The sequence below is a fragment of the Panthera onca genome, chromosome A2 (genome assembly GCF_046562875.1).
Source record: "Panthera onca isolate mPanOnc1 chromosome A2, mPanOnc1 haplotype 2, whole genome shotgun sequence".
Classification (NCBI taxonomy): Eukaryota; Metazoa; Chordata; class Mammalia; order Carnivora; family Felidae; genus Panthera; species Panthera onca.
This window is the reverse complement of record NC_138340.1, coordinates 9,331,542-9,352,324: the sequence shown is the minus strand read 5'-3', so window position 1 is coordinate 9,352,324 and position 20,783 is coordinate 9,331,542. Positions and strand designations below refer to the sequence as shown.

At 59.9% G+C, this 20,783-nt stretch overlaps 1 protein-coding gene across 3 annotated transcripts; it reads right to left on the bottom strand.

Annotated features, from left to right (window-relative positions):
• Positions 1 to 1,186: 1,186 nt before the first annotated feature.
• NACC1 (nucleus accumbens associated 1) lies at positions 1,187 to 20,755 on the bottom strand. Of its 3 annotated transcripts, XM_081791758.1 has the most exons (8): positions 20,642 to 20,755; positions 19,728 to 19,861; positions 5,852 to 6,838; positions 5,585 to 5,758; positions 4,893 to 4,998; positions 4,697 to 4,794; positions 3,870 to 4,125; positions 1,187 to 1,372 (listed from the first exon to the last, which is right to left on the bottom strand). In XM_081791758.1, the coding sequence occupies exons 3-8, from the start codon at positions 6,828 to 6,830 to the stop codon at positions 1,276 to 1,278; spliced, it is 1,710 nt and encodes a 569-aa protein (XP_081647884.1). In that variant the 5' UTR covers positions 6,831 to 6,838; positions 19,728 to 19,861; positions 20,642 to 20,755; the 3' UTR covers positions 1,187 to 1,275. The 3 variants fall into 3 exon arrangements, with proteins under 3 accessions (XP_081647884.1, XP_081647883.1, XP_081647885.1); XM_081791757.1 differs by lacking the exons at positions 19,728 to 19,861; positions 20,642 to 20,755 and adding an exon at positions 19,406 to 19,629; XM_081791759.1 differs by lacking the exons at positions 19,728 to 19,861; positions 20,642 to 20,755 and adding an exon at positions 19,406 to 19,628 and having other exon boundaries at positions 1,187 to 4,125.
• Between the last annotated feature and the right edge of the window lie 28 nt (positions 20,756 to 20,783).

The following is a 20,783-nucleotide window of genomic DNA, read 5'->3' as shown; positions in this document are numbered from 1 at the left end:
CACTAGAGGTTTGGGTTCTCTTGATCGCTCTGTTCCAAGTCTTCCTGAGGTTAAAAGGTGCACTTCTGGGAGGGGGTGGTGTTCGCACGTACCTGGGTTTGCCCGCATGTTAAGGCAGACGAGACTTCCTGTTACCCAAGGTGACTGGATCAGTCACCTCTGGATTTTTGGTGGTGGTGTTGCTGGCTGTCAGAACCCTACTTTCTGGCAGCCGAGGCTGGGGCTGGTCTTCCTCAAGTACGACCGAGCCTCCCTGGGAACTGAGATCCCACCCCATCACCTCTCCAGGACGTCTGTCTGGATGCTCTTGCTAGTTACGAGGGCGGCCAGACCTGTCCCGGGCAGGGATGAAACTTCCTTTTCCACCCCAAGGCGAACACTTTCTGATTTGATGGGCTCCCTAACCTCAGCGAATAACCTTCCTACACTACTAGAGACATTTCTGAATCGGGGAGACCTTAGCACACATCTGCATCTTTCCCATCTGGTTCGAGAGAACATCTTGGCTTCATAGCCTCAGAACCTGTGGCTCTTCAAGGTATCTTAAAGGATGCCCACCGAACGGGACTTACCGTCTCAACTTCTGTGTTCCTTCTGATGCGTGCGTGGGCCCAACGGCTCAGATGCCGTGAAGGGTGTGGGTGTGTTCAGGATGTGTATCTGGGGCTGGGGGTGGCAAACAGACCACAGAAGGGGAGGGAGCCAGCGGCTCTGTCATGCAGCCAACTCAACAGAGGCCCTTCTTGGAGGCGATCCTGTAGGACACTGATGTAGGACCTAGGGCTCATGCGTGTGTAGGAACAGCCCTGCCCTGGGGGGGATGTATATATATCCCAGTGTCTATATACTAGGGTAGCCAGAAGGGGGTTTTAAGCGGAAGCTACTTAAGTATGCTCCATACCCACTGTGGGGCTTGAACTCAGGACCTTGAGATCCAGAGTCCCACGCTCTACCGACTGAGCCAGGCCAGGCACCCCGCTGTAAGTGGAAGCTATTGGCCGCTTGGCTTGGAGCCTGTTTCCCAGTGGCAGGGGCTCTGGCCCAGGGCCCCCCTCGGGACCCCCCCTCACAGTGGCGTTCTGAGGTGTGATGTTTGGACTGGCTGTCCTGAGCACACGGTGCCCTAGTGTGCAGCGACCGTCCCTTCCTGGGCCCGGCGCCCCCAGAGAGCAGCATGCGGCAGGGCTGTTACAAAGGCGTTTAGTTTATTTTCCTCAGTGTCACTGATATTCTCATGGTTCACATTTCCCAGTGCGGCTCCTCTCCTTACAGTAGTTAATGTGCAATCTCACTTACGGGCCCGGGGAGTGGGGGGTCGGCCCAGGGCGGGGAGGGCGTTGGCACTTCACACGGACAGGGCGGGCGGTCTGTCCTGCGTGAAAGAGGCGGGTGAGTGGGCGGCCGGGGGAGGCGGAGGGGGGGGCCCACAGTCTTTTTTTTTTTTTGCGTTGGTTGGTGATTCTCCATTCGTGCTCCTCCCTGGGCTGCCCGGGGTGGGGGGGACCATGCAGCTCAGAGCAGGGCAGGGCAGGGGAGGGAGAGAAGGAAAAGCAGCAGGCCGCCCAGGAGGTGGGGAGGGCAGGGCGGGAGGGGCGCAGGGGTGGCTCCTGGGGTAAGGCACAACCCTGTCTTTGGCTCTCCTGGTGAGGAGTTTCCTCCCCGGCACCCCTGCCCAGCCCCCCCCCCCCCCCAACACGGTCCCGGGAGCCAGGGGCACCTCCTGGGGTCCCTGAAACGAGGGGCTCTGCCACCCAACCCAGTGCTGCAGGGGCTTGGAGGAGGGACAGGGGCAAGCCCCACCCGAGGACAAGGCAGGGAGGGGCTGGGCAGGGGCCTGTCCAGGACAAAGGGGTGGGGAGGGAGAAGACCCCAGTCCCAGAGAGCTGGCCCCTGCTAAGGCCTGGAAGGAGGGGAGCGCCTGGGGACTCCTTCCTTGTGGGGTCTGGCTGGAGCCCCAGCCCGCCCCTTGGCCTCGGCCGGCCCGGCAGCTTGCCAAGTGACCAGGATATTGTGCTTTGGGATAGATGCTGGGGTGGGATGTCAAAGCCAGGACAAGGGCGTGGGGGAGGTGCGACTAAGGTGCTTGTGCTTTAGCTGGGGCGTCGACTCCCCCCATACACTGGGCCGGCTGAGGGCTAAGGTGCAGGGGCCAGGCCAGGCAAGTGGGATGCCAGGACCCCAGCCAGACCAGACGCCCCCCCACCCCCACAAAAAGATGTCAGGAGGGGACCCCTTCACAGACTGGTGGGGGCTGCTGGAGGGGGTGGGGGAGACCTCTGAGTCAGATTCCAAGGGTTGGGGCTGACCCCCACCCCACCTCCCACAATCCCCCTGCCTCTGGAGAGGCTGCTGGAAGCAGTGGGCTGGTCAGATTGGGGAGAATGCGGCGAGAGGCAGTGGGGACAGGGCTAGAGGGAAAGGTGAAATTGTAAAGGACACCCAGTGTGGGGGGACAGGGAGTAAAAAAAAGAACCCTCCACAGAGTTCACATGTAAAACTCAAAAAAACACAACCCCCTCGCACTGGGCGAGGACAGAAAGAGGAATGGTTAGAGAAAATTCTGCAAACTGCTAACAATGGAAGTGGGCCCTGCCTTGTCCCCAGAAGCTGGGCTCAGCCAAGAGGCCAAGGCCAGGGCCCCCCCCCCCCCCCTTCAAATGGAGCCCCGCTGGGGAACAGAGGAGCAAGGGGGGAGCTGGTCAGACCCACAGGAGCCTGAGCAGAGGCCTGGCCGGGTCCCCACCTCAGAAATGCGCACCCACACTCCACACTCACGCACGCACGCATTCAGCCTGCCCCCATCCCCCACCCCGTCCTGCCTGCCGTGTCCCCCGGGGACTGAAGGGGACATCAGACAGTCCCGTTGGTTTGAAAAATAAAAGGAATCTTATACTTCAATATTTCATTAGCTAAAAAAATGCTTTAAAAAGTATGTACAGGGGGTGGGGGCAGCGTGGGATGTTGGGGGGGGGGAGGGCAGCAGCCCCCCAGCCTGCTCCCCTGGCTGCTAGCCCTGGCCCTACTGCCTCGCATATCCATTTGTTTAAAAGCAAAACTTCTACACACACACACACACACACACACACACACACACACACACACACTTCTGTGAGCCCAGGAAACCTCTCGTTCTATTCGCAGAGACCCTCAGTCTTTCCCCAAGAGCCTCCCACTCGGGACCTGCCCCACTCAGGCCCCAGGGGAAAAGTGGGGGCAACAGAGGTGGGCACAGGGTGGGGAGAGAGAGGGGCGCCGGGCCCGCCACTGCCCACCACCTTAGATCAGTTGTGAAGTTTCTCTGAGCCTCAGTTTCCTCAGCTGTGAAACGGGCAGTCCCCTCAGCCTCGCCTACCCCAGCCCCCAGGCGCAGGGACAGACGAGGGAGACAGGAAGGCGCTTTTGGAAACATGGAAGCACTGGGAGGTGGTGGCAGGAGGGGTCCTGAGAACCCTGGGGCCCCCGCAAGTCCCAAGAGGTTGCAGCAAGGAGCCCAGGGCCTGGGGAGGGAGCCTTCCTGAGCCCCCCAGGCCGGCCCCTCCCCGCCTGGCCTGGTGAGTGGGGAGACCACTGCTAGGGGTTAGGAGAGGGGGAGCAGGAGCCCCCCTGACGGCGCCCGAGTGTGCTAGGGAAGGCAGTGCAGAGCTCGCACCGGCCGCTGCCCTCTCCCAGCCCGCTCGGATTGGGGTCAGAGAGTGGGACGGGGAGGCAGAGGGGCTGGGAGCATGCAGCGCCCCCCGCGGGTCCTGGGGAGGGACAGACAGTAGCTCGTGACCAAGATGGTAGGTGGGCGTGATGGGGGGGGGGGGGGGCGGGAGGCGGGGGGGGGAGGGAGTGTGACGGCCCCGCGGGGAGGGTCCGGTGGTAGTTACTGGAGGGCCTCGGCCGAGGGGCCGGCCTCGCCGTCGTGGCTGGCCGTCTCGAAGCTGTGCTCCACGCCCATCATGTCCGGCTCGATCTTGCCCGTGTCGCTGATGAAGGTGGTGTAGGCATCGCCCTCTGCCATGAGCACCTTGAGCTTGGGAATCCAGCTTTTCCGCACGACGCGGCGGGCGTTGGTGCACATGTCGGCTGCGATGGCGTTCATCTCACTCTCCTTGAAGTTGGGAGCAAAGTTCTGGCAGTAGTCTGCGAGGGCACAGACAGAGCGGGGCTCAGGCAGAGTGCGGCCCCGGCCGCTCACACCGCCAGCAGCCACGCGGCCACGCTGCTCCTTGCTTCCCAAACACACGCCCAGGGCAGCCCCGAACCCCCCCCAGAGGCGGCGGAACGGAGGAACTCGCGAGCCACGACGTCAGTCGACCCCATGCCTGACTGGGCTCGGCCGTGTGTGGGGTTTGAGAGGACGGCCCGGGGCCCTTGAAAAGTCTGGGTCATTTGCCAGAATTTAGGAACTGCGAGATTCCACACGAAGACCCGGACTTCTCTCCCGACAGCTGGCTGGGGCCTGGCTGCTGCACCGCTCCCAGGACTCCCCGAGGACCCCTCCCCCCGCACTCCCACCCCCACAGCGGACACAGGCTGACCTTCAGTGCCCCCCGCCCCTCACTACGGGGAAATCTCTATCCAGTCACAGCCTTCTTCCCCACAGGCCTAGATCGAGCCTCAGAATCTTGACCCCGCCCCCCACCCATCCGTCAGGGCCAACGCGGAAGAGGACCATCCGCCTGCCCCGGGCCCCGCCCCTCCAGAGACTCACACTTGACAGCGTGAAGGACGCGACTGTCCAGCGGTTTGCGGCTGGGGTTGTTGGAGGAAGAGCGGATGCCGGTGCCACAGCTGTTGGCCAGCGTGTTCCTGGGGTGGAGGGCACGGAGGAGGGGAGTCAGGCCGCCCGTGGCAGGGGGTATGGGGCGGCCCCCCTCCCCTCCAGCCGGGCTCTGCGAGGGCCTCACCGGTCAAAGAAGGAGGCCAGGAGGCGCCGCAGCAGGACCTTGTGCCGCGTGCCCGCGCTGACGTGGCAGTTCATGAGCTGTGCCCTCGTGATGTACACGTTGGTGCCTGGAGTGGGGAGCAGGAGGGTGGCCGGGGGGCCCCAAACTGCCACGTTCCCCACTTGGCCGGGCCCCGGCCTGGGCCCGGCCAAGACGCTCCCTGACACCTCGCCCCGGCGTGGCCTCGTCAGCGGTCAGGCGAGGACAGATGGTGGTGCCGCTGTGCGCGGGGCACCTAGAACATGCCGGGCCCTGCTTGCACACGGGGGGCTTTTGCCCACACAACCACCTGGGCATCAAAAAGAACAGGCAGTGGAAGCTCACGCCAAGGCACCCTGCCTCCAAGAGCCGAGATTCTTGGCCACCGTATCAGGTAACCCCCAAACCACCCTAAGAGGCCGCTCATCCACCCGCGTGGCCAACAGTGCCGACCCACGATTATACCAGCCTCTGGGGCAGAAGCCTGGAGGCCGGCCTTTGGGACGAATCAACACCAAGGGGTGTCAGCTGCCCCAAGACACGGCCAGCGGTGGCGGCGGGGCTGGAGTCAGATCCCAAGTGTGGCTCCTAAACAGCGGGCCAGGGGCGCTGGCTCAGAGGGCAGACGTGGGCGAGGAAAGGGGGGTTCTGGGGAGGAAGTGACGCTGGCCCACCTGTCACCAGCTCCAGCTTCTCAGAGGGGTCCCCCTCGTCGTAGAGCTTGGGGTGGCAGCGGTTGCCGATCTGGTTGATGAGCTCGGCCGGGAGAGACGCCAGGTCTTGCCGCACCCGGATGCGATTCCGAGACTCGGGGGCCACCTGCTCAGGGAGGGCCTCCACCTTCTCGGCTTCGGGGGGCAGAGAGCAGCACGTGTCGGGGACGGGGTGGGGGCGGGGCTGGGGGCGGGGACTGGGGCGGGAGGGCAGGGCAGGCACCTCACCTGTCTGGCCGACGTTCATCATGCTGTACATGGTGTACATGTTGCAGATCTGCCGGTACTGCTCGTCCGTGCCCTCCTCACCCGCATCCTCCTCCTCATCCTCCTCGTTGTGGTAGGAGCCGGGGCTGTCGCTGGTATAGGCACTCGAGGTGCCTGGGCTGGTCCGCTCTGACGTGCTGGGCCCGCTCACCACGCCCCCTGCCGCCGCCGCCGCCGCCGCCGCCGCCGCGGCTGCCGCCCCCCCAGCCGGTTGCCCGGTGCCGGCCCCCGCCGCCGCCGCCGCCGCCGCCACGGCCACCCCGGCGGGCTGTGCCGCCGCCACCACCGGGGCCTGCTGGGGCGGCCGGTTGGCAGCCAGGTCTGGCGTGGAGAACTTGGCCATCTTGCGGCTGCCGTTGCCACCGCCACTGCCGCCGCTGTCCCACAGCCGCTTGGCCACGGGCGTGCACTGCACGGAGTCCGACTCCTGCTGCTCGGTCTTGACGCGGGACACGAGGGGCAGCGGGGTGCCACAGGCCGGCCAGCTCGACGTCTGGGCCACGGGGCTCTGGGGCTCGGACGATGGGGCCTCCTCGGCGTGCAGGCCCTGGGAGTCGCAGCTGGGGGAGCTCACCTTGAGGAAGAACTCGGTGCCCTTCTCCATGATCTCCTGGATCTGCAGGAAGCCGGCCGTGTACATGAGCAGGAACTGGTCCCCCACGTTCATGCTCAGCCGGCCTGTGTAGCAGAAGCTGAGGATCCGCTGGAAGGACTGGGGCTGCACGGCAGCCGGCAGCTCCACCACCGCGCTCCGGCTGCTGTTGAACAGGTCCCGGAAGTAGGAGCTGCTGGCGGCCAGCACGGCCCGGTGGGCCTTAAAGGCGTGGCCCTTGACCACCACGGACACGTCACAGTACAGGCCCTGCAGCCGCTGCTCGTTCAGACACTCCAGAATGCTGTTGCCGAAGTTCGGGATCTCCATCTGCAGGGTCTGGGCCATGGCGGCAGCTGTGCGGGGGCGGGGGGGGGGGGGGGACAGGGAGAGACAGACGGAGGGACGGGGTCAGGCAGCAGACTCAGCCCCCCTCTCATGAACCTCACCTGCTGCAGGGAGGCACGTGGGAGCAGCATCCACAGGGTGGACTCGGCCGCGGTTGTGAGAATCACCGGGAGCCACCCACGCCTTCAGTCCCGGCAGACTTGCCTCCATGACAGACTGTCAGATCAGTTATGTCAGCCACAGGCCCGGGGTGGGGGGGTGGGGGGGCGTGCTGGCCGTCCCTTGCAGACAGGAGGGCAAACGCACACTTACACGTATGTGCCTGAATTTGAAATGAGCGAACACGGTGAGCGTCTGTGAGCCTTAAGCATCACCAGCACGACACGCACAGACAGGGCAACCCCTAGCGAAGGGCACTGGCGTCAAAACACCAAGAGGCCAGGGCTGTCTGATTTTTCACACTGCGTCCACGGGGCTGAGCACGTGACCCCCAATCACCGTTTGATGAATGAATGAATAACCTACTCAAGAAACCCCGAAAGCGCGCGAGAACATCACTAGTCGTCAGGGTAACTACGCGAGCCCAAACCACAGTGAAACACCATTTCATACCAACGGGGCTGGATGGGATAAAAAAGACAGACAAGTGTTGGCAAGGATGAGATCGGAATCCTCCTACGCTGCTGGTGGGGATGCAAAATGGTGCAGTTGCTATGGAAAAAGTCTGGCAGCTCCTCAAATGATTAAACACGGAGTTACCATATGACCCAGCAATTCCATTCCTTAGAATTATACCCAAGAGAAACAAACACCTAGATCCACAGAAAGTCCTGTGCACCGTTCACAATCGCCAAAGAGGTGGAAACCCAAATGTCCGTCAAATACAACGGAATATTATTCAGCCATATAAAGGAACAAACATGGATACAGGCTATGATATGGGTGAACCTCGAAAACATTACGCTGAATGCAAGAAGGCAGACAAAAGACCTGTGTATTATATGATTTTATGTATGGATGGGTTCTTTCATTTACTTATTTAGCTAAAAGATCATAAGTAATCTCTACACCCAACGTGGGGCTCGAATCCACAAAACTGAGATCAAGAGTCACGGGCTCTGCTGACTGAGCCAGCCAGGCACTCTTACGTGATCCCATGTATACAGAATCTCCAAAACAGGCAAATTCAGAGCTGGCAAGGTGGGGGGGTTGGTGAGCAGAAGAATGCAGTGTTTCTTCTTGCCGTAATGTAAAACGGTCTAAAATTGTGGTGATGTGTGCACAACTCTGAATAAGCAATTGTGATCTTTGAATAACATAGGTCTGAACTGTGTGGGTCCACTTATACACCGAATTTCTTCAACACGGCTCAGTACCATAAATGTTATTTTCCCTGCCTTATGATTTTATTTTCTTTTAAGTAATCACTACGCCCAAGTAGTGGGGCTCAGACTCATGACCCAGAGATCAAGAGTCGCATGCTCCTCTGACAGAGCCAGCCAGGTGCCCCTTCCTGATGATTTTCTTAGTTAACATTTTTTTTTTCTCTAGCTTACTTTATCGTAAGAACACAGTAGGGGCGCCTAGGTGGCTTAGCCAGTTAAGCGTCCAACTTCAGCTCAGGTCATGATCTCCCGTTCATAGGTTTGAGCCCCCGCATCTGGTTCTGTGCTGACAGCTCAGAGCCTGGAGCTTGCTTTGGATTCTGTGTCTCCCTCTCTGCACCTCCCAGACTCACTCTCACTGTCTCTCTCTCAAAAATAAAATAAACGCTAAAAAAAAAAAAAAAAAAAAGAACATAGTATAGAATACTTATACAAAGTATGTGTTAATGGACTGTTTTCATTATCGGTAAGGCTTCCGGCCAACAGTAGGCTGTTAAGTTTTTGGGGAGTCAAAGATTATGCATGGGCTTTTGACTCTGCACGCTCCCCCCACCCCCCCCACCCCCCCCCGCATCTCAACTCGTTGTTCAAGGGTCACCTGTAGTGAAAACCATGGAGTTGTACACTTTAAATGAACTTCATGGTATGGGTATCTCAATAAAGCTCAAATAAAGAAATAAGAATCCACAGGACCGGTTTCTTCTGGGCAGAAGACATGAGAAACTTGCCACGAACACTCCTGAGTCTTGAATTTTGAACCTGGTGATCGTATTACACCTACTTACAAAAATAGGTAATATTTTAAAAGACGTAAAATGTGTGAAATCGTATCCTACACGTCTAACTTGTGAAAATTAACCCCAAAGTGCTAGAGGGGGATAGAAATGCCAATTTAAGAAACTGTGGCCCTTCTCAGGGAGGCCCAGGCACCTCTCAAATGGGAACTTCTGCATCACAGCCGATTCCATCAGTGCACATTCCAGCACATTCCAACCCAGAACTGGTGGGGTGGGATGGGTATGTCCAGTACTCTAAGGGCACTCATAAAAGGGCACTGAAGGACAAGGCGGCTTTATAACTGTACCCATGGTAAAAGTGAGTCCCCTGCAATTCTATGGAATATAGAAGGGAGTGGTCCTGAATGGGCTGGGTGAGTAGGAGAAGAGTCCAGCTGGTGAGAAGGAAGAAAGTCGGTGTGCAAAGGCCCTGGGGCAGGTACCAACTAGAGCCCCCAGCTGTTTCCCCTCATTCTCAGATTAGCTCGCCTGCTTCTTTCACATTTTTCATTCACTAGCGAGTCCATTCTGAGCTGCTTCCACGGGCTGAACCCTGGGACACAGTGGAACTGTGGTAACACCAGGTACCAAGAGGACAACAGAAGCAGCCATGCGCCCATGGGTAAGTCCTGGCTCTAGGACCAACTTGTTCCTGAAGGCAGGAACTCCAAATCTCTGCTTCTCCATTTGGAAACAGATGTTGGTTAAGGCCAACCCGATTGTGCAAGCTGCTACCTGTGGTGGACCCTGAGGGAGACACTGGCAGGCCCTGCCCCCCCCCCCCCCCGGGCACCCGGGCCACCAAAGAGCTGACAGTTGGTGACCTACAGGAGTTCTCTGAATCCTCTTAGCAAACCCACGGGGCTGATTTCATACTCCCAATTTTCAGACGGGAAAACTGAGGCCACGGGGGGATGTTACAAACAGTCTCAAGGTCATTGCTGAGTAAACAGTAGGGACAAGATTCAAATCAGGGTCTCTGTGGGCACTGACACTTGTGATTTCCCTTAGCTATGCCCTCTGCTTCCTTGTCCTCATCAAAATCACTGTCACCCCCAGGAAAAACAATTTAAGGCAATCCCGGGGGGAGACAGGGACAGGGACTCCACCGTCAGAAGGCAGCACCTTCCTTCAGGAGTTCAAACTCAATACCACATGGGCTAGGAGCTGGCCCTCTGTGTGTGGATAAGAGAAACTGAGGCACCAAGTGGAGGCAAAGGACGCAGCCCGGAGAGCCCGCTCCAGGGGCCTGGCACCCCCAACCCAATTCCCAAGGCTGCCAAAATGCAGCTACCCCAGGTACTGGGGCCCGAGTGACCAGAGCCAAGGGCGTCAAGGGTGAGGCTAGCTCCCTCAACAGGATCACTAGATCCTCAGTGGGGAAGGCTCTCATGGTAAGGGGAAGGACCAAGGCAGGAGAGACCTGCGGCGGAGTCCAACCCCAGACCTGGGTTCCATTGCCAGGCCCTCCCCTCTGTGCCTTGGTTTGTTCATCTGCAAAATGGAGACTCACTCATCCAACCCACCCTGACAAACTGCAAGGCGCGAGGGACACAGCCCTAAAGGAGACTGGCTATTTCCACGTGCAGTTGTCTAGCTGGAAGACACCGGGAGGGACACATTTACCGCTGGGGTGAGTGTGTCAGAGGGGCTGGGCTGACTCTGGGGGCGAGGTGAAGACAGGGGGACAGAGGGCCACCAAGTCTCGGGCAGGAAGGAGTGAGGTGCAGTCAGAAGACCCCCAGGAGGCCAGCGGCGGCTTGAGGCGGGTGCAGGGGCAACAGGGCTGCTGGGAAAGGGGTGGGACGGGGGGCCCTGGTCTGGTGAGGGCAAGTGTTTCCGCGGGAGCAGTGGGAAGCTTGGAGCACAGGCCCAACAAAAACAGGGAGACGCTGAGGGCTGGGCCAGTGGTGGGGCAGGGGGCAGTGGGGCAGCCACAGACAGAGGATGGTCAGACTCAGGAGTGAGCAGCTAGGAGGGGGGAGCACCAAGGCGAGAATAAATGGCTCCAGTCTGGGACGTGGCAGCTGCCGGGGGAGGTGCTGCAGGAGAAGTTCTGGGGGGTTCTCCTACTGTGCTGGTGTGCCAGTTGCTGCTAAGGGCACAAGGACCGCCCGCTTCATAGGTGAGGGCTGAAGCGCGGCCCTGCCCCTCCCGAGGCGGCTGCACCTGAGGGCCTGACCCCTCACCGGGAACCAGCACCGGATGGCAGCTCAGCTCGGGGAAAGCTCAGCAACGAGAGTGCTGAGGTCCCTGGGGTGACAGCGGGAACGCACACAGGGAGGCGCTCCCAAAGGCGAGAACCAACCTGACACTCAGGCTGGGGTTCACAAGGCCTGGGGGACCCCAGCCTCACAGCCCAGCACCCAGGGCTTTGACGCCTTAACCATTTGGCGGGGGGAGGCAATTAGTGCCAACGGCTCAACCAGTCAATGCCAGGAACCCCCTCCACGGTGCAGGGGAGTGTGGTGGCAGGGCTTGAGATGCAGAGACCCCGGGTGGCCTTGCTGTCCCTGCAAGGGCAGCGAAAGGCGAGGGCTTGGCTGGTTTTAGAAGCATAGGACAGGTCACCCCCAGGCTCCCCTCCTTCCCTCCCTGGGCAAATGCCCCAATCCAGTCCTCTGGACTCAGAAAGAACAGCTGTCCTGGCTCTCCCTGAAGCCCCTCAGCCACACTAGCCCTGTGAGGGGAGGGACCGTGGAGCACGACGGGCTCCCAGAAAACAGGTCTATAGTACCTGCTGCCTAGGCAGTGGTGATGGAGTCAAGAGTCGGGGGTTTCTAAACCATCCAGCAGTCCCGTCCCCGCCAAGCACACTGCCTGGCTCTCCCACCCGCCCCAGGCGTCTGTCCCAGCTGTGCACCCTGCCAGGAGAACCCTTTTCCTCCCACTGCCCACATCTTCCTCTCCCACTGTTACCCCCTGGCTCTGAGAATTCTCCAGACTGGAGAAGATGCCCTTCTTCTGCACACTCTCCCCGGCTCCCACACGCAGCGCCCTAACGCTTACCTCTGAGAAAACTAAATCCCACTCGACTAGAGACTCCTTAAGGGCAGAAGACCTCACAATGTGGCATATTAGCCTGCCCATCTTCTGGGGTCCCCAGACTCCCCTCGAAGGAAGGGGCGGCTCCCAGCCCTATGCAGGGCCAAAGGGACCCTCCCAGCATCGCTAGTGTCGTGGCCCCAAACACGAGCAGGTCTCCCAGTGAGATGCAAGGGCCCAGCACTCCGTTTCCATGACCTCCCAAGTCACTCAACAAATATTTGCCAAGCGCCTGCCTGGGGCGTGAAGTGCCTGGGAGCCCGGGGCAGGCCATGAGCGAGACAAGGCCTGCCTCCAGGGCTCATGGTCCAACAGGGAACGTGGTCTTACATCCAGAGTTCCACAGATCAACGTGCCGCATGTGTGGGCCTCTAACATTACAGCTGACATACTGGAGCGGGGACGGGGGGTTGGGGGGCAGATATGACGAGGCGGTGGTGGAATGGGAGCATAGCCCTCAACGTACAGGGAGACCATGCAGAGTCCTGAGAGAGAAGCAGGCACAGTCCTTCCAGAAAGTGAAGGTAAATGAAGGCTGGTGCTGGGCCCAATCCTTGGTTAGTTTCTCTCTTCCCAGGGATTGAACCCAGACCGAGGGCTCTGCTCTGGACCCAACTGTGCCTCCTCGCCCGAATTCATGGGTTGAACTCTTGCCCCCCAACACGTCTGTATTTGGAGATACAGTCTTTAGGAGGTAATTAAGATTCAACAAGGGCTTGAGAGTGGGGGCCCTGATCTGCTAGGACCGGTGAGTCTTGGAGAAGGGAGAGATTTCTCTCTCTGTAAGGACACACACCAAGGCCGTGTGGGCACATCTGGTCTTGAACTTCCAGGCTCCAGAAGTGGGAGCCATGTCTGTTGTTTCGGCCACCCCGTCTCCGGCGTGTTGTTAGGGCAAGCTGGCTCAAGACAGGCTTGAGGTAGCACCCTCTCGCCTACAACTCCCCCGTGGAGCCCCTGTCCTGGGCTTCCTATGGGTGCCAGACGTGTATATGTCCCAAATACCAACTCGACGTGCCTGCGGCCAAACCCCTCCCCACACCCCCAAGTCCGCCGGCCAAAGCTCTCACCAGCTCCAGCCTTCCTTGCTCAGGCCAACACCCTGATCTGACCCCCAAACTCTTTCAAAACCTGTTCTCACCACCTGCTCTTGGGACTTCCTAGAATGCTGTCCCCGAGATGGCCACAGCTCGTCACACCTGCCCAGTCACTTATCTCAAACTCCCAAAGACAGAACCTCTCCCAACCCCAATTCCTTCGCTTCTCCTGCTTGATTTTTCCTCCTTGGTGCTTCCTACCATCTAGCTAGCTAGATGCGGCCTTGGCTTTGTGTCAGTTCCACCAGGGCAAGGTGCCTGCCTATCCGGTTTATACTGCAGTGCTCGCTGCCCCCTAGGACCAGACAGGTACACAGTGGGTGCTCAATAGTTGTTTGTGGAATGAAAAATTATTTCCGTTACTTCCAACCTAACTCCCCTTTTTGTTCCACACGAATGTGACCCAAACAGGGTGGGAGCCCCCAGGGCCAGTGTGGAGGGTGCCGCGCAGACCGGTGCCCCCCCTCGGGCAGCCGCACCAGGCGGGTGGCCTGCAGTCAGGGTCCCGCTCTGAGCTCAGTGTCACCGCATTTCGGATTCCCACCAACTGTTCACGCTACTGCTGATCATGCCGGGGTGCGGCAGGCTTGAACTGCAAGCGCTTGGGGGGCAGGGCGATTCCTGGGAGTGGAAACTGGCAGGGATTTGGAAAGGGAAGCTAGGGGTACAGATGTGCGCCATCACCAGGGACGGACCGTCCGTCTTTCCGGCTGACTTTCCAGGGAAGCTGTGAGCTGCCCGATGTAGTGCAAGCCAGTTCAGGGAAACCACCAACCCCAAGTGAAAGGACCAGAGGCCCTTGGAAAGCCCCACAGGACTTCAAGCAGCTCAGCAGGAGGTCAGAGTAAGGTGGGGGGGAGGGGATATACCCCCAGGCTGCCAGAGCAGCCTTCCTGGCCCAGAGCCATTCTGACCCTCAGTAGGCGCCAACTGCAAAGCAGCTGAGGCAAACATTTGCTAATGAAGAACAAAGTGTTACCTGACTGTACAGATCTCTACTGCTGGCATTTAAAAAAAAAAAAAAAAAAAAAAGGACTTTATTATTATCTTTTTAGTAATCCCTACACCCAACACGGGGCTTGAACTCACAACCCCAAGATGAAGAGTCGCAGGCTTTTCCGACTGAGCCAGCGAGGCACCCCCCCCTACTGTTGGCATTTTTAAAGTAGGTGCACATCCCCCCCCCCCAAAAAAAAGTGGCCATGATATCCACAGTGGGTGACAGGATTGTGACAGGGCATTAGCTGGCAAGTAGCATTTACATTGCCCCTACTGTGCACCTGCACAGGGCAAGGGCTCTGTTACACTTCTCTGGTTTCTGAGGAAGAAACAACTCTTCCCGCCATTTTCCGGGCGTAGAGAGCAAGGCCCAGAATTGCGCCCAGGCCCTCTGGCTCCTGTCCCAGAATCGGAGGTAACAGTGGCTGAGGCTTCCTCACCACGGCTGGCCCATGCCAAGCTCGTCCCCCACGTGGTCCCATCGCTCCCGGAGGCACGCAGGCCACCGTGACTAGACCCATCCCATGGATGGGAAAACTGGGGCTCAGAGAGGCCAGAGCTGGGGCTCTTTATCTTCACTGGGTATGTCTTCTCCACAAATGGGATCTCGGGTGCCCTCTGAGGGCCAGGCTGCGTGCCGTTCCTGCCTCCCCTACGGGAGGCCCTCTCCTTTGCCCAGCCTCCCCCAGCTACTCCCTCCCCTTCCCCGCTGCCACCTCTGGGAAATGAGCAGTCCAGTCCCACGCTGGCCCCAGGGTCTCCCTCTCTCCTCCCACTCTCCCTTCCTCCGCCCGCAGCAGCAGCCCTACCCCCCACCCCAAGCCCACCTTTTGGAGTTACACCCTAATCCCTGTGTGCCTTCAAACTTGAAGGAGGAGGTGGTGGCAGGCACACAAAGGGTCGTGGAGGGAGTGTCACATGCTAAGGCCCTGAGGTGACGCTGGTGTGGCTAAGGCAGGAGGCCTGGAGGGCTGGAGGGCAGGTGGTTCCTGGGAAGGGGCCTGTCGAAACGGGCTTGGAAGGCGACGCAGGACCTTGGCAGGGCTTACGAATACGAATCTTGTTATTTTACACAAAGCGCAAAGCTTCCTGCTTAGAATTGTGCTTCCTTTCCTCTATACCGCCAGAAAACATCTCCCTGTAGCGGCGCTGACAGCCTGACATCAGTCTGCCCAACTCGAAAAGGGGCTAACAGCAGCAGCCACCTCCCGCGGCCATTTCAAGGACTGAACCAGCAAGCAATGCAGGCAGACTGCTGCTTACCCTGAGTCCGGGACCCGGTAACACCAGCTGTTATTAGCCACGTCCCCTCTGTTCCTCCCCCTAAGCCCCTCGCAGGGCTGTAAGGTCTCTGACAGCAGCGGCCACATCCTACACCCCCAGAACCTTATGCCATTTCACGATTAATCGAGCAGTACTTGCTGAGGGCTCCCTCCCTGCCCCAGTGCCTTCCCAGCATCATCAAACACCCCAGACACCAATCTCTGTGCTCCTCATGGTAACAACACAGCGAGGATGCCCCGACCTTGTGGCCACTGGGACCAGATCACTCTTTGGAGGGGGGGACGGACGCACCACCCCGGACCTCTACGCTCACCAGTGGCCAGTACCAGCCCCAGCTGTGACCACCAAACCTGTCTCCAGACATTTCCCAAACACCCCTTAAGAGGAGGCGGAATCATTCCTCATTGAGAACCACTGCCGCACAGGCATGCCTGCTTGTCCCCACTCATCAGAGGGGGACACAGGAGGTGCCCGAGGTCGCAACCTTCGCCCAGGGTCTCGTGGCTGAGGAGGATGGCGCTGAGGGAATCCGACTCTCCACGAGACCGTGGTTGCTCACCTTCAGCCACCCTCCGCCTAATTCAGAAAAGAGCCACAGTCCTCACAGGGGGCCCTTGGGTCTCGAAGGATGCTGAGACCTTCACCAAAGGAGGCAGCACAGGAGAGATGGGACGACGACCACAGGCAGGCACTGGGCACAGCCTCTAACAGCCAGCCACCAGACCGGATTCGCTTCACTGCAGCTGCAAGCCGCAGCTCAGAGGGCTCTCCAGGGGGGACCCAGAGAGCAGAGGCAGGGAGACGGGCCTCCCCCGCACACCCCTGCTAGGCACAACGGGCGCCGAGGGCCTGAGGAAGGAGGAAAGGGATCGGGGTGATGAGGAGCCGGGAGGACCCCAAGAGGGAGCACAGACTGTTCAAGCAGCGCCGCCTCGTCTTCAAGCCCAGGGGGGCTCGTCATCGCCTCAAACACAGGCTCCCTTCTCCACCAACCTGCTCTGGCGCGGACACTGATGAACTCCGAGTCGACCTGGCCAGACCCACCCCCAACCCTCTTCAAACCCGCGCCTGCAGGCTGACCCCAACGACAGATCCTGCAAGACTGACAAAAACTCAGCTGTCCTCACAGCCTTGCTCGCTGGGGCTCCCCACTGGCTGGCCAGACTTTAAAAGGCCTGGAGGCAGGCCAAGGGGTCTGGACTTTCATCTGGGGGCAGTGGGGAGATCCAGGAGACCCTGCGACCCGGGTGCCTTTCTGTAAATGGCACTAAGGGTCTTCATTTCCACACTGGGGTCACCCCCCTCACTCCTTCCCTCACGAGGACAAGATATTTAGAGTACTTAGCAGGAGGCTGGCACATGCTCAATAAAGGCTTTCAATGTGCTGTCCCCTCTGCCCAGAACATTCGCTCCTCCCCTGCCCCAGCTTCCCTCACCAGGCCGATTTCTTCTTATTCAGGGCTCAGCTCTCCCACAAGCCGTGCCTGACCACCCAATTTGAAATTCTCCACTGTCCCCCCCCCCCCACCGGATCTGTTATTCAAGGCTGTTCCCCCACCCCCACCCCTAGCAGGCAGTCGACACCCTAGTGAAATAAAACTGTCCCAAGGGTCCCCTTACTTGCTGTACTTGCTATTTTGGCCTCCTCTGGCACCCCAGGTCTGTGTGCCCCGAAGTCCGCACAGCAAAGCAGCCTTTGAGCACCTTCTCCTCTAACTCCAGAGGCAGCTCAGAGCCACTGCCCTCCTCTGCCATCCACACACCACGGCCAGCCCCCACCAGTCGCTGGCCCCATTCCAGCCATGTGACCAGAGGTAGCCACCCCCGGCCTCAGTACCCAGCCCTGAGCCCCAGTCTGTGCCACAGCAGCCAGCCACGGCCCAACCAGACAGGGAAAAGGCACCTTTAAGTGGGGCTGCTGGCCCAGTTCCTCCCGCTCCCAGAACCAGGAGGCTAGCCAGGGAGAGGAGGGCAGGGCCCAGGTGGGATGGGTTCGAGGAACTACAGGCCGACTGGGGGAAGGCAGGGAAGGAGGGTGACAGCCCATCATTAAGCCCAGGCCCAGCTGATAACCACTCGACCCAGCAGTTTGTGGCTCTTGCCTCAGGTGTGGAAGATCCCGGAACACACTGGTAACAATTAGCCCAGAGAGAGCAACGAACGCTGTGGACGTCTGACCGGGAACCAAAGAGGGGGGAAAAAGACAAACCAGGCAAGCAGAGCACGATGCAGCTCTGGAGCCAGGCTTGTCCTCGAAACCGTCTCCCCGAGCCAGCCCACAGTTCCGTGACCTCTGGGCTCCCAGAAGGGAGTCGGGGGATGAGGTGTGACCAGGCCCCTGAGAAAGACGCTTCCACTGTTCCCGCCCCTGGAACGCCAGGAAAACTCTGTCCGCAAGGGCACGGATCCATTCCTTGGGAGGGCCAAGAGGAAACGCCCGGGCACAGAAGCCCCGCCAGGGAATCCCAACAGCGGAGCTCCTCCAGCCATGCCCCTCAAAAGCCAGCTGGGGAGACTGTGGGTTTGAGCCGAGGGCCCGTCAGTCCCAATCTGCCACTGTCTAGCTGTGCGGCCTGGAGCAAGCCACCCGAAGCCTGAGCTTCCTCCCATCATGGAGAAGGCGGAAGCGGCCGGCAACCAACGAGCTCATCCCAGGGCCTGGCCCCAGAGGGCACCTCACAGGCCAAGAGGCCCAAAGGCCCGGGCCAGGGTGTAGACACCAGACTTGGTGTCATCACGAGCCTCCAAGACACGATGAACAGAGCTGTATACGCTCCCCTCCCGGTCCTTCACCCCTGGGGAGCTGGTGCCTGGGAGGCCATGGTATAAGATGGTGGGTGGCCGCGAGGTCCCATCGCCTGGGCTGGAGCCCCGAGGCTCTGCTCACAAAAAGTGGGGAAAGAATCTAGCACCCCAGGATACTCAGGTAAGGGCAGCTGGGCGGCCTCCCGGCAGATAAACATGCCCAGCTAGGTGTTGCTGACTTTCCCAAGCTCTCCACGCAAACACCCACCCGGTGGGCCAGCGCTTTGGAAGAGCCAGCAGAGGCTTGCTCCAAGGGTAGGTCGGGGACCCAGAGCCCGAGAGGGACGAGGAAAAGAGGACACAGCCCAGGTCTGGCCCGGAGCGAACACCTGGTGGGGGAAGGGGTGGCATGTGCCTTTGGATCGCACTAGTTTCTCGGGACGCCCCGTGTCTCCACTAGCCGAGCCCAAAGGCGCTGTTTCCCCCCCCCTTCTCCCGATCTCCTACAGTAGTTCCTCAACCTACCTGATGGCCCCCGGATCTGGCCTTCCCCCCGCCCCGCGCATCTCTCCAAGCCCTAACCTCATATGACCCCTGCAAACATCTCTGGGATCTCCTATCCGCCCCCACCCGAACTAACTCCGCCCACACCCACCCTGCCCCACTTCCTGGGCTTCTCCTCAGCCGCCCCCAGGCCTGTAACCTGACCCACCCACCTCCTCCGGCGCCCGGACACTACCTGCAGGTCGGCCCCTCCCCGCCCCCCCCCCCCCCGGGCCCTTTCCCTCCGGCCGCGCCGCTCTCCCTCCTCCCCCCACTCGGCCGGCCCAAAGCCCGACTCCTCCCCCCTCTCCCCCCCCCCCCCCCGCCCCGGCCTCCCCGGACGCCTCCTCACTTTTCTTCCTCCGGCCTTCCAACTTCCCGGGCCTCCGGCACCTGCCCGGGCCCAGCTCCGAGCCCCCAGTCGCCGAGAGTGAAGGGGGGGGGGGGATTGGTCTGGGCCCGATCCCGCCACCCCCAAGCCCCACGGCCCGGCCCGGGACTGGACACTCAAGGCCGCTCGTGAGGGCCGGGCCTCTCCGCACTCGCCGGCCCGGGCAGAGTGCAGGCTGCGGACCCGGTTCCTTTTCTGTCGGAGGAGGCCCCCCCGGCCCTCCCCGCTCAGCCTTCAGCCGGCCCTCGGATGCCCTCGGGCCGCCCCGGAGAGAGGAGGCCGGAACCGGGCCTGGGGCGGGCCGCCTCACCTGCGCCGTGGCCGCGCTCCGGGGGCTCCCAGCGGGCTCCGCAGCGGCGGCTGGGGCCGGGCCTGGGCCCGGGGCGCGCCCCCCTGCGCCGGGGCCTCGGCCTCCGCCTCCGCGGCCTCCGCGGCCTCCGCCTCAGCAGCAGCGGCAGCCGCGGCGGCCATTCATTGTGGGCCAGGCCGCCCCAGCCGAGCGCCGAGCGAGCGCAGGCCGCGCCGCCGCCGCAACCCGGCCGGGGAGGAGCGGCCGCGGCCCCGCCCCCTGCCCGCCTCCGGCCCCGCCCCCGAGACGAGGCCAGCTGAGTGCCGAGCGCGCCCCTTCTCACCTCGGTTTTCTCCCTTCGCCCCTCAGGGTCCCCCGCCTGTTCCTTGATCTGCCGGAGAATTCGACTCCCGACCCTGCCACTTCCTAGTTCCGCGACCTTGGACAAGTCTCTTCGCCTTTTCGATCATTCGTTTCCTGTAAAACGAAAACAACAATGACTTCTATTTATTGTGCCTGGCACTGTTTTAGGCACTTAATGGGCATTATCTCGTTTAAACGCCACAGTAACATTTTTAAGTAGAAATGACTACACACTTATACACCCTTCATAGAAAGAGAGGCACACAGAAATGAAAAATACCTGCTGAAGATTACCAGCAAGTACGTGATGGAGGGTGCCAGGATTCAAACCCAGAATCAAGAATCGACGATGAAATTAATGCTTTCATGGTTATGCCACACCTGATTCTGTTCTAAGCATTTAACCTGCACTAAGTCGTTTAAAACTCACCACAACACAATAACGAACGTTAAAAAGTTATGTCCATTTTGCAAATGGGCAAACTTAAGCATAGATGGAGACAAGAACAAGTAGCAAGGCTAGCTGGGACTGGAATCCAGGCAGTGCAGGCCACTATGCTCCCCTCCCGTCCTACACAGTTAGAACCTCCTGAGAACTTACTACGTAAGAGGGGATGCTTTGCACACTTTCCAGGCATTCTGTCCCTTAATTTTTGCTCTATATTGGAAGTTAGCCTTCCTATTTAGCAGGTAAGGAAAGTGAAGCCCAGAGAGTTTAAGTAACTTGCCAAGACCATGTGATAGGACTGGGATTCAAACTTAGTAAATCTGATTTCAGAGCCTTCATTATTCCTGCAGAGTGCCCTGAAATAATGTGCTTACAGCACTCAGTGCACAGAAGCCGATCAGTAGATGTTGAATTTCTCCGCTTACCGCCCCTTTTCTGAGCCTCACCTTCCTCATCCGTGAAATGGGGCGAGCGATGCGTCCCTTCCCAGGGGAGCCGACGTGATTAAGGCTATCCACACTACACTTTCCGAGCTTTCCGCCGTACATTTTGATCCCGGCCACCCACTGTAGGTAGCATCACTGACTG

Bases quoted from the DNA above. Each gene is read 5' to 3' on its own strand.
- NACC1 (XM_081791758.1), bottom strand. From the start codon at position 6,830: ATGGCCCAGACCCTGCAGATGGAGATCCCGAACTTCGGCAACAGCATT. The intron at 5,759-5,851 runs GTGAGGTGCCTG...TGCCCCCCGAAG, and splicing joins GATGAACGTCGGCCAGACAG to CCGAGAAGGTGGAGGCCCTC. The intron at 4,795-4,892 runs GTGAGGCCCTCG...CCTCCACCCCAG, and splicing joins CTGGCCTCCTTCTTTGACCG to GAACACGCTGGCCAACAGCT.